The sequence below is a fragment of the Rhinichthys klamathensis genome, unplaced genomic scaffold (assembly GCF_029890125.1).
Source record: "Rhinichthys klamathensis goyatoka isolate OS25496 unplaced genomic scaffold, OSU_Roscu_1.1 h1tg000176l_1, whole genome shotgun sequence".
In the NCBI taxonomy this organism is placed as follows: domain Eukaryota; kingdom Metazoa; phylum Chordata; class Actinopteri; order Cypriniformes; family Leuciscidae; genus Rhinichthys; species Rhinichthys klamathensis.
In genome coordinates this window covers 409117-422501 of record NW_026606705.1, presented here as the reverse complement: position 1 = coordinate 422501, position 13385 = coordinate 409117, and the positions used below count along the sequence as shown (strand labels likewise).

Below are 13385 nucleotides of genomic sequence, written 5' to 3'. Positions count from 1 at the left end.
TTTAAAAAGATATGTCTTAAAGGGTCACTTCACCCATTTCAACATTAATCTTTATTGAAAGTGGGTCATATATGTAGTCGAAATGTAAAAGAAATTTTGAATTTGGTGCCCTCTTGACCGAGAAAAGACAGAAAATAACTTTTGGGCGCATTTGTATGTAAGACAACAACTCCCACAATGCACCACATTGCACAGCTCCGCAAGCCACTCCCACTAATCCAGAACAGCGCAAACATCAGAGAAAAGAAATCACTCTTCCGTCTACAAGGCTAACGTTAGCTGCCAAAAGAGTTTGAAATTCATTTCACACAAAATGTCTAGTTAGTTGGCAGTGGCGAGCAGGACGAGGGCGAGGGACGTGAGAGGACGGCGCGAGGCCGGTGGCGCGAGTGATAATGAATGACACCTGTGAGACAGCGGTCTCATATCTCTCACGGAGGAGCGGACGCATAAAAGGAACAGGCCTGATTTTATGTTATGTTTTATTTTTTTCTGTGTGTGGCCAGCTGGCTTATACTTTTGTTTTGTATTTGTTTATTTTACTATTAAAATGTTTAAATGTTCGCCAGTTCCCGCCTCCTTCCCACAACAACGAACCCGTTACATTGGCAAACTCATTAGCGAATTACTCCTCGTTTGTATTTCTTTCTATATGGTGAATTATTGCATGATACCTGGATGTTCAGTCAGAACATATGCGGTGCGACACTAGGATGGTTCACATCACAACACAAACGTCCGTGTGCTCGTCTGATTCAGAGATTTCGTCCAGGAGAAACTGCCATCGTTGAAACTCTCTGCAGCAGACGGACTCTATCTGTGTCTGTAGCGCACAGCGAGAGCACAGGCACCAGCAGTCTGCCCAGCTCGAGCCAGCCCGGGCTCCTCGTCCGCCTCCTGTTCCTCCATCAGCCTCAGCTGCTCTTCACTATACTGCTGCGGCTCGTAAAGATAGCCACGAACAGCGGATTCGAGCAGCAGAATTTCAAAATCCTCTTCTTCCATATCATGTTTAGTTTCTTCCGTCATTGTCATAACTTCCTATCTCCACAGCGCTTGTTACTATTAGCTTAGCTTATAAACAAGATGGCTGATATTGCTTTCTGTATCTGCAAGTGAAGTCCCACCCACTGATCTGTGATAGCTCTGTTAGCGCATTAGGTCCAACCCCCTATGGGCGGGTTTGAAAGGGTGGGAACTAGTGCTGTAGTCTTTACAGAAATCCCCTCCTCTTACACTTCCTCCTACAATGACGTAAAATGACGATGTTTGCGTCATTGTAGGAGGAAGTGAAAAAGGTAAATAGTGGATTTCTCTCGTCTCAGGGGAAAATGAGAGTGTTGCACGACCATTCAATAGAATGACTGGGTTTCTAACAATGGAAAGCTTAATGCAAATGGGTGAAGTGTCCCTTTAAGCAGCCTTTTAAAAGTTTGAATACTAGCAGCCTCTTTCACTTCATTTGGTAGAATATTCCAAATTTTTGGAGCATAATGGCTAAAAGAAGCACCACCAGATCGTTTATGGGTAACTCTATAATGTGTCAGAAGATTAGCATTAGAAGATCTTAATCTACGATTTGGAACCGTCTCGACTAATCAAACCACGAACGCCATTCATACAGTTCAGCTCACTTAGCACGTCGTTCGTTGTTTGATTAGTCGAGACTGTTTTCCAAAGATGGCTCCTGTCTGTATACTCGAAGTGGACTGTCTTCATCTTTATCTTCTTATTAAACGGTCTGTACACTTACAAAGTTCTCAATGCTTCGGTTTGCATGTAGGGACCCTCATTATGTTACTGTGTTAGTGTGGGGCTATTTTGAGCCTTGTTAGTGGTATAAACTAGCGATTTCTTTTTACTTATTATATGCCCCCATTACTAGCGTTATACGCTAAACAGTTTTTAGAGATAAAACTCTTTACATTTGATTATCATGAAAACAAATCTCAGAGAACGGTTGACTAGTTACCAATGTTTTATTAGACTAAAGGTTCATTTTGCGCCGGAGTTCTCCTTTAATGGCCACATCTGTAGGTACATGTAACATATGTAACAAGGACACTATTAAATAAAGTGTTATCGATTATTCTTGTCATTTTTAGTATATGGAAACTAACTCGCTCAAGCAGTTTGTAGAAGCGGGTCTGAACCTTAGACTGGACCTGTTAATGGTGCCGTGGATTAAGTGTCTGATTGTGAAGTTCCTGCTTATCTGAGCTGTAGATCCTGAACTGAGAGACTAAAGAGTGTCATTGTTTCTCTACAGGTTGTGTGATTGTGATATTACAGATGAAGGTTGTGCTGCTCTGGCTTCAGCTCTGAGATCAAACCCCTCACACCTGAGAGAACTGGGTCTGACTGGAAATAATCTAAGAGACTCAGATGTGAAGCTGCTCTCTGATCTGAGGAAGGATCCACATTATAAACTGGAGATGCTTCTGTGAGTAGTAATGATTAAAGCTGTTCATATTTTAATTGAAAGTTAATTTAGTTTCTTCTTAGTTTACTTTCCTTGTTATGGTGAATTACACACTATAAACATGTTTTAATAAGAGTTTGGTGCATTTATTTTTTTATAATAGTTTATAGCAACAATTAAATATCTTCAAGTTTCTTTTTATTTTAAACAATTCAATTTTGCTTTTGTCAATGGCTTTTTATCCCTAAATAATGTATTTTGAGAGAATGGCAATTGCAATACAAAATCACTAGTTTCTTTATCATACATAAAACTGCCCCAGTGACACAGAAAGAGGACAGTCATACAGGATTATAGATAAGGGTCATCATCAGGGGTTAAATTGGGATTTATTATGTGGGGGTGCTCTCCCTAGGGGGGTCCGGGGGTATGCCCCCTGGGAATAAAAAAAAAAACATTAAAATGGCACTTTCTGGAGAGTTTTGTGCAAAGAAATGGAGAAATTGAGTATTACATGATATGTGAAATACTGCAAGGTTTGCAGTATTTTTGTAACAAACTACTTTGCATTGTTGCATTGTAGTATCAACAGGTATTAGGACATTTAGCATTTACATTACTGTTAATCAATCATTACACATTGTATTACCTTGTTATGATATAGTGACCCATACAATGTGCCAAACATAATGTGCCACACATGGAGAGACAGTGCAGCATATGACAGTAGCAACAGCTGAGAAGATTTGGGTCTGTGGTGACCAGGTCCACTTCACACAAACGTCCTTCTCCCATTCTTTCTCTTTACTACTACCACACACACACACACACACACACACACACACACAGCCTACTCTGCGTCATTTCACATCAAGGTATGCAAGTCACAAAAATAAAATCAATCTATCCTTGTGGAAAGGTTGCTTGGTAGCTAAAAGTAGGTCTAGCAAGTCTTATATTTCTGTAATTCAGACAGATCAAGTAAAAATATGCTGACTGAATAGATTGCTAGTTTATTTTGAGTAGCCAGCTAGCAGTTCTCTTGGCAGTTTGCTGATAATCCGGTGTCTGAAGTAAAATGCTAAAAAAAAAAAAATCACATGGTCAACCTAGTCTTGGTTATTTAATTTTGATTTAGTCTTATTTTCCTTACCTTGTCATTCAAGGCACTTTTTGTACATTTCTGGAACTTTTGCGCGCTTCCACATCCGGCGCAACTACGTATCTCCCAAGAAGATTCATTATTGCTGCGTACATTTATCCATGTCACCTACTGTATTCGCATGCATGCGCGAGCGGTGCGCGATCACGGTCGACTGACAACGAGATTAAGCAGCTGAACAAAAATGCGGCCGTGTTCCGATTGTTCTCATCTCAGCTCCGCCGAGACAAAATAGACATGCCATTTCAAAAATCTTTCATTTATTGTCAGAAATATGTTTTCAAAAGCATCACTTTCATCAAATTGTCTGTGACATAATTTCCAGTAGGCAACTGCAAACAGGCACATCAGGACACAAACGACCAGGGGCCCAATTTAACCACTGGTCATCATTCATGGTGACTTAGAAGCAAAATCTAAATCTGAATGTTTAAAAACAGCTTTAACAATCATAGTATTATAATCTCTCACTTAATAATTTAAGTAGTTTATTTTAGTTGTTCTAAAGTGGATAATGCAATATGTCGCACACATTTGACTGTCTGTGTTTTACTTACAGGTTTTAGATGTTAGTCTGACCTTCTCTGGATCAGCTGATGAAGAATACAGAGCCACTACAGACACAATCACATTCAACAGAATCAACAGACACAATCCCACAGTGATCATCACACACACATGTGTTTGTGTAACTTTACAGAATGATCTCTAATTATCTTAAAATAAATAGGTAGCCCTTTTTCTTTCATTTTATCAGGTTTATCAGTTCCTTAATTCAAGCCTCAAAATTGTGTGTTTCCTTTAAGAAATTAGGAAAATGTATTTCTTGGTGTTATTAGGGAAATGTTCTCAATATTTTCAATAAATTGAACCACAATATTCTTAATAAAATGTACATAATATTTTTAATTATCACTTTAATTCTTTTAATGAAAATTACAAGACTCATGATTCTTTTCTTTTTTTTACAGTGTAATCACGTAATCTGTGTAATCTGTGTAATCTGAGCGACGGTTTCTGCCAAGGTTTTCTTCTCCATTCTGTCACTGATGGGGTTTGAGTTTCTGCCACTGTCTCCTCTGGCTTGCTCAGTTGAAGACACTTAATATTCAACAATATTATTGATCTGCCGGCATTATTAATACTGCTTTAAGTCAGAATGCTTCTCTGCAAACATTGAAGTTCGCCTTATGTTCATCATAAGTTATTGGACAGACCATTTGTTAACTTTTTTGCGAACACAAGCCACAAGCTCAAGCTCGCTACGGAAACAAAGACGACAAAGACAAAGACAAGCAAGCAAATTAACTTCTCGATTACTTCTTGTGAAATTGTTTACATTATAATTTCATTAAAATAAAGTATTATCCACACAGGAAATCCTTATTAGTTTATTCAACTATCTGTGGGTCTATGTAAAATTAGTAAAAGTCTAAACATAAAAGTCACGTTTATCAGACTGTGCCCGACTGTGAGAAAGCACAAAAAATATTTTCTAATTTCCCACAGACAAACTGGGGTGTAAAACACAGCATATTTAACACCTGCCGTTGATAACTTTTTTTTATAATGGCGCGTTGGCTCCTCGATTGTTTGCTAGCTAATGTTACACACATTAGCGTTACTGAGCTGGTTAATCTTCAGACAAAGAGATACGAGAATGAAACAGAAAACATTCAAAAGGTGCCCTAAATATGAATGGAGAAGTTTGAAATAGTTCACTTTTGAATAGAAACTTTTTGACTTTTTGAGAGAAACAAAATTTGTCAGGTTAAATTTAAAAAAAAATTTTTTAAGTAAAATGAATTTATTTCATTTATTGAATTTCACTGTTAGGTTTTACAAGCTTCCTGTCGTCTCGAGCTGCTCCGAGACATGAAGGTTGAGGATCCAATGCAGTATTTATTGAAAAGGGTAATCCAAACACTTAATGCAATGTACAGGCATAGGGTCAAGCACAGGCAGGCTGTCCAAACAAACACAGCAAGGCAGGGAACACAGGCAAAAGAGTAATCCATGGAACAGGCAAGAAATCCAAAACCAAGAGACATGAAACCAGGGAAAATGCCTGGAATTGTAGTGTGACACTTGTAAGGATTCAGGGCGGATCTAATCCGTGGGGAATTTGCATATCATAATTAATAATTGGTAATTAATAATTATTCATACATGTTTGGATTAGATCAGTCTTACATGTTAATAAATCTCCCGATAAGGGAGGATCTGTCATTCTACCTGCATGCGTGCATGTGAATCCCTGAAATTAACCACAAGTTGATTGCAGTTAATTACACGGACCATGTTTCACAAACAGGTAAAATGAATTGTCTCAATTACCACAATATCATCTTACTTTATAGGATTTCAGGAAACGCAATTCTCTGGCCAGAAGAATTGGGTTTCCCGCCCTATAAACACAACACATTCTCTTTAAGGTATTTTTAATTTTAGTAAGCATGTAGCATAAGACCTTTTGCACTTAAGGGACTTGAAATTGAGCAAAGAGACAGCACATCAATCAAAATGAATATATAATTAATTTAATAGAGGCATGACTACTTATGTATTTACTACGGTTACACGGGATATAGGTATTTACAAACACATAGACATCAATGAACAATACAATAAGACATCAATGAACGAGAAATGCGTAAAGTTTGGACAATGGATAACTTACACGCGTGAGCGAGTAAGAGAGAGAGAGGAAAGGGGATGGGGAGAGAGAGAACAGAGAAAATTGGGAGAATTTCATTGGCAGGAAGACATTCACCTCTCCGATTACAACACGAAACATCATCTTAAAACTTCTTAGAAGCTCTATAAAGAGATTATACTTGCAAAAGTTATGTTATGGTCTCTCTGTATGTCGAGGCATTCCTGTACGGCCCTGTCTGGCCGCGTGAGCTGAGTCCTTTGTGTGTGAGGAAGCGTCACGTGGGCTGCTTGGCGCGCGTGTTGAACGGAGGTTTAACCTGTTAAGCTGCAACCCCATTTTTGAAAAATCCCCAGATATGGCATTCCCAAACTGAAACAGATACAGTTCATGAACCCTTTGTACTAAAAGCACAAGTAAGATCTCATTTGAAAGCTGACACCTGGAAGTTTATTGTAAATGTAGAATTAATTATTGTCATAATGAAAAAAAATAGTTATAAATAAGCTTCAAAGTTTTGTAAAATTATTATACATTTATTTTTATGAAACATCTTCATGAAAATAAAATTGAAGTTGGCATTGTAGCAATCTAGAAATGCACTGCAGCTAAAGCCACATGTCTGGCCATGTTATATTTAAAATCTGAAGATGATAAGTCTAAAACTCTGTATTTAGTTCAATGTTTTTCAAGATCATGTCATATGACTTTATTTTGATTAGACTGGTGTTTATTGTCATCTTATAAGCATCTATTCAGTCTATTGTCTCTATTGTTTTGTGATGCAAAAACGAGCCCCATTCAGTGTCAGTCTCCCCTGCACATATTCACACCTCTCCAGCCTGTTTATTGCTCTAAATATGCTTTTCTTTTGTCTGCATTATAATCACTAACGACTAGCAATTCACACTGTTTCAATCCCTCATTTCTTTTATAAAAGTTCTCACTTCACAGTGAAACTGTATCAAATGCCCTTTTTGAAAAACGAAACATTTTAGTAAGCATTCTTATTTAGAAAAAAAATCATAAAAATTACACCGAAGTTAGGTAGCAGGTGCTCAGTACTAGCTAGCATGTTAGCTTAGCACACCATCAATACACGACAATTTATGAGAATAAAACTATGTTTGTGCTCCAAACTTACTTTACAGCGCAAGTCGAGTGTTTTTAATAACTTTCTGTAATCTGATTTGGCTTCAGATAAAAAAATCAGATAGAAAATATATTATTTTATTGTATTCTGCACAATTTGAAAGTCTATCTCGATTAGCATTACATTATACATATAATCTATTATTATGAAAATACCTGACATGACTCGAAGAACACAGGTAAATCAAATATCATTGCAATCATGTTTATTGTCTTCAAAACATCTTTATCTGCACTTTACAGCGATCTCTGATAGCTTTGTTGTGTCAGGACTTCCTGAATGTCACATGATTATGGCTCTTCTTCATGTGATCCATATATGGACTTTACTGTGCAAACAGCGCCCTCAGACTTCAGTATGAATTGATAACACAGTACATCAGAGTATCCAGCGCTCAAAATGATTACATCGACGCATTTGGGTATAAATTCAATAAATATTATTCCTGTCTATAGAAATCTGATGTAAACTTATGAGAATCTATCAATATTTCTCCAAATCTGCACATGTTTGAGCTAAAAGCCCTGATGGACGTTGTTTTGTCAAGCACTGTCATGACGATCGCACGGGAGTTTTTTTCTGAATGAGAGCAGCTGACGCTCATAATTCATATTAAAGGTAACGACTCGTTTTTTAATTTCATAACTCCTGACACAAATTAAGACATAACTGTCACTATAAGTTTCTCAGAATACAATAGTGGTCAAATACTGAAACTTGAGTCTTATATCGTTTTAATGATGTATAGTTTGTCAAGTTAAAGGTAGGGTAGGTCGTTTTTGGTCTAAAAAACTTTTTCCCAAATTTGTTTAAACCTTCTATATATATCAATGCATAATTAAAATGTAAGTACTCTGATAAAAAGAGTATAAAAATCGAGTGACTCTAGACCGTTTAATCTGCACTAAACACAGCTCATTATTTCCTTCCGGGACGAAACAATGGATTGGCTTAGGCGACTGTCACTCTCTCGCAACCATGGCAACACCCCCGCTGCTACATGTGCTGCCCACATGCGCGCACTCGTTTGACTCAAGGAGGGCAAGAGACTAGTAAGAGACACAATTACATGCAAAACACGGCGTATATGTTATGAATCTTACACGAAATTCACCTTCATCACAGTGTAACTGATTGTAATGGGAAAACGTGTATCAATGCAACCTGTTTTTAGCTTTGCTTTATGTTACTAGCTCGTTAACGAATCAAACTCAATATATTTTAAACTTTACCAGTATCGATATGCTTGCTTGATAGTGAGTACTAACAGCCATGTTAGTTGTTTATATTCATAATGATAAAGTTAGGTATTTTATTACATGTGAGTCTGACATGATGTCACTACATGCACTGCTCCTCTCCGCTGGGCGCTGGTAAGCGCGTCCTCCAGCTGTGAGCTGTCGGCAGCGCGCGTTCATGTGTTTTGGGGGCATGGTTTTGGAAGGAGCTCAGAATGGAGGGGGTGGAAGTGAATGGAGATAAGTAGTGTTTATTACAGCCCTGAGAGGACTACAGACACTCGATTTTTATACTCTCTTTTCCAGAGTACTTATATTTTAATTATGCATTGATATATATAGAAAGTTTAAACAAATTTGGCAAAAAGTTTTAAAAAAAATTCCTACCTACAATACCTTTAATAACATTAAATATGATAGTAACTTTGAACTATTTAAAAAAAAAACGCTTCAGAGCGCCCACGCACTGGTGAAGGTTAACAGGTTAAAGTCTTTAGTGTAACATTTCCAAAGGGAAATAAAGATCTCTACGGGGAAATCACGCGGAGTTAACGTTACATCCTTGCATGGCTGGCGAAGAAGCGCGTGCTTCGCTCGGTCCGGCGCGTCACGCGGTCACGTGCGCGTGTTTCTCCTTCAAAGCGAGCGCGCGCTCGTTTAAAGGTCCCTTGTAGATGGATTTGCTGAAGAGATATGTCACGGGGTTTTCTTTTCCATCGTCGATTGGAATTAAACACAGAGACTTATCTACAACTGAAAAACACAAACTAAACTAGAAACAAATAAAAGAAAGGCGAAGAGCTCGCCCGGAGGCGAGACGTTACATTATGACACGAGGACAAGGGAGGAAGCGAGTCTAGAGGGAGGTTCAGTCCTCTTTAGAGGAACTGGAGTCCACACCTCTGAGGTGCGAACTGGCCAATGACGTTCAACGAAACTTTTGGCTGCCAAATTCTCTTTGTCTTGTCAAAGTTAAACTATGGCCGTGTCCGCCTCTTTTATGACCAGTCAGAATTTGTCAGAATCATTCCACAAGATGGTAAAAACACAGAAAACATACATTTTACTGTAATCTTCTGTATCTGACCAAATCAGTTGGAACGAGATAATTAAAACGGTACCAAACACAACATTTACACATAATTGGAACACGAAGATACATCTCAATACACAACTATAAACTCTCAAGAGTTTCACTGATACGCTAGGAGATCACATCTAGACCACCATGGACTGGGAAACACACAGACATACAGGAATATATCGTATACAATTGGTAATGGCTCGTTTTATGAGTGTAATGTAAAGGTCCATCCTGTGTGTGTGTTGGTTCGTGTGTGTGTGTGTTAGAGTTCTGTTATCTCTCTTGCAGAGATGGGGGAGGGCATGGAATGTTTCGAGCATTTTATGACTCTGGCCATTCCTGAGAGAGAGAGTGTGTGTGTGTGTGTTGCATTCAGTCTTTTTGGGTCTTTAGCAGGATGTATTTAGTTATTCAGATTCACCCTTTTAGCCCAGTCCTTACAGTCCCCCTTTTTGTCTGATGAAGTCCCTGTGTGGACTTAATCGGACAACAATCATCACAATGGACGGATGGCAGGTGAATCATGACTCATGCAGCAGGTGGTTATTAGGGCTGAGGATTCAGCTCTATGAGGTTCGAAGCTGCCTCTGGCCTGGTCTCTGACTTGGCACCCCCTTTTTGCGGGTTTCGTCCGAAACCTTTCGTGAGCTTGGCTGAAGATGTTTGTATCTCGTTGAGTCTCCTGTATAGGATGAAGGTCAAGCCCAGTGTCAGGGTGTGTCTGACTACCATAGAGGTACACCGTGCAGTGTCGGCTGCGGTCCAGGCTTGGACAACAGGTGAGGTAGTCAGAATGGGTAGTCGAGACAAAGCTTGGAGAGCTGTGTCGATAGGAGCAATGTCAATTAGCTGGGATCACCCCCCTTTCGCAAACCACAACTCCCGTTCTGGAGTTAGGGTGAAAGTGTGGTACCTGGAGAAGGATGGGATTTCCAGTTTTAATTTGTACTCTTTGCATGGAAGATGGTACCATGCCAGGTCGTCAAGGTGAAGGATGGCACTTTCCGGTGCTTGGATTCACAGGCTCTAGTGGAGCGAGGTGACACAGGTGTCAGTGTCATTCTGGTCGTAAGTGAGTGCAGCTGTGCGCACAGGAGTGTTAGCGAGCCGCCTGTCACTTACACTCTCTGCTTGGGTCTTGATGCCTTGAGTGCGTAGCTTGGCTTCGGCAGGGCAGCGGGTGTCGCTGATCTGCAGCCCGCAGATTCCGTCAGTGTTGTCTCTGAGGAGAGGCTTGTTAGGGCAGAGATAGTGAATTTCTTTGGTCAATGTGCACACGTACGGGTTCGGAGCTTAGGATGGCTTTGTGTTGCCGTCGTTGCAGTCAACCCCGTCCGGCGTGTGGATCTTGATGTGAATGTTACTTTTCAAAATCTGACCTTGACAATGTTCTTGAGCCGGTAGATTCGGCTTGACTCTATGATGGGCAAGTTCAAGAGAAAACCCCCCAACTTCTCTGCTTGTAGTCGACGCAGAGAGGGATGGCACTACCCAGAGAGTAGGAAAGGTGTATTTGTAAAGAGTCAGTTGGCGTGGTGATGGCGGACGCCAGCACGGTTTTCACGAGGCTTAAGGGTATCAGGTGCGGTGGAATTCTACCCCTGGCGAGGCTGTCGATGGAGGAGTTCACCCCCTGCAGCAGGTTTGTCATCAGGGCTGTTACCAGCTGAGTTTGAGCAAAGTCATTCTGGAAGACAGTAAACAGCTGTTTCATGGAGTGAGTGTTGGAGTGCATGGGGTTCAACGCTGTGAGTGTTGAAAGTTACCACAGTTCCCTTCAGTGTCTTGTCGATGGTCTGCAGGGATGCACTCTGTTGTTAGTGCTCGTGACAGTCATTTTCTCAAGTTGCTTGAGCATGTGTTCAACCACGGTCTCAGCGTGAGTGCGGGAGTCCTTTGTCCATCGGCACCTACCCAGCTGTATTGTGTTGTTACGCTGGGGTAGTGTGTTCTGTAGGCGTTGTAAGGATCAGGTGGCACATTCACTTTCTGAGTGCGGGTCCGGCAGAAAAGGAGTCCTGGTGCCAGACCTGGTGAGATGTCCGAGTGCGGTTGCCCTCTGGTTGGCTGGAGGCACAGCAGCATCCTGGTAAAAGTGAAAGGGAGAGAGATGTCCGAGTGCGGTTGCCCTCTGGTTGGCTGGAGGCACAGCAGCATCCTGGTAAAAGTGAAAGGGAGAGAGAAAGGGAGGAAAAATTTCGCCGGTATGCAACTTGCTTCGGTGTCTTGCAAGTGTCTCTGGTGCTGCGGCGTGCAGCGGCATACATTGGCATTACCCCCCTTTTGCACTGTGGCATCACAAGCTGTGGCGCGGTGATGGCATCAGGTGCAGAACGCTGAATGTTGTTTAGTGCACGCAGCATGTGCTTGTTGACGCAGGTTGTCTGGAGCACCGGTTGTCGGTTTGTGCAGACGGCGTCCGTGGGTGGTTGGAGGGGTAATGAGTGGAGGTTTCTCATAGTGTCCATTGTTTTGTCAGTCTTTGGTAAGCTGAAAGGTTAAGGTCAGGTGAAGCAGGGGCTCTGTGACTTTTGTCACACTTGTGGGGAGAGACTAATGCATGACCCTAAAAGTTCAGAACCACGGTTTAACGGGTTCACTAGGTATGTTGCATAAAGCTAGGTGTTTTACGTGTGGCTAGCTAGTGAAGTGTGTCTTGTATCCCTATTTTAGCTGTGGATGTTAGGAGGGCAAGACTTTATGTGGTTTCGAGAGTATGTCCTGAAAAGGGCATAGTCATGGTTCACTACGGCTTGACAAAGTGAATGATAGGGGGAAGAAAAAAAACAAAAAAACAAAAAAACAGCTGTCCTATTTGAATAATGCTTATTATCAATTCTCTGGACTATAGTTGTGCCCTAGTAAAGTGCTGAAATACTTGTGTTTCAGGGTCACAAAAATGAGTGCGCTTGTTGAAAATAAACACAATCACAAGTAAAGGTGTCTCTGTTTCCTTTCTGGGCCCTATGGGGACTGGAACCACATTTGAATAAGAGAGGAAATAAAAGTAAATCATATAGATGATCGAATAGCCAAGGGAATAGCTGAGTGCTATTATTATCAAAGTCAAAGAAATTAAAGAATTAACGAAGAGCAAAAAAAAAATTAAAATTAAAAGCGAAAAGAAATAAAAGTGATCAAAACTACGGGAATGATCTTAAGGCGAGAACAATCAGTGGCCTTAGTGACTAAACTTTGGATTTACCTGGGTCAACACTTCATAGAGGGTTACGGCGGTCGCGTGTTCCAGACCACATCGTGTGTGTCCCATCAAAGGGTTAGTCACCTGCCGATGAAAATCCCTATTGCTATATGAATTCTTCTCTAGCTACACAGTTTACATGTAGTTAAACTTAAGTTTAATTAACAGGTCATCTGCGAAGTTATCCTCCGACAGTTAGGAAGGACTATGCCTGAACTAGGGAAGGTAAACTTTAGCTAAGAGGAATTGCAAACACGGAAAGTGAATAATTAGAAACCCTAACCGATGTTAAGGAAAGTATTTTAGAATACGTTACATTGTGTGAACACAAGCGGTGATTAAGGGTTCAAGTAAATGATGCTAACTGCTAACTGTAGAAGTTATTATTTAGCTTAGCATAAGCTGGATGGACGCCAGGTTAGGTTAGTTTAGCTTGAGCTAGCTGGATGCTATGTTAGGTTAGCGTAG

General features: G+C 40.4%; 1 protein-coding gene across 5 annotated transcripts in view; it reads left to right on the top strand.

Annotated features, from left to right (window-relative positions):
* LOC130092371 (NACHT, LRR and PYD domains-containing protein 12-like) overlaps nucleotides 1-13385 on the top strand; it is a 169542-nt gene that overhangs the window by 33102 nt on the left and 123055 nt on the right. The window contains exons 7-8 of one of the 5 annotated variants that reach the window (XM_056260221.1): nucleotides 2270-2443; nucleotides 4144-4372. The exons of the other annotated variants lie outside the window; for them this stretch is intronic. Of the exons in view, the coding sequence (XP_056116196.1) occupies nucleotides 2270-2443; nucleotides 4144-4150 (181 nt within the window). The 3' untranslated portion in view covers nucleotides 4151-4372. Of the gene's footprint in view, nucleotides 1-2269; nucleotides 2444-4143; nucleotides 4373-13385 lie in introns of those variants that run through there. 5 annotated transcript variants of the gene reach the window in all.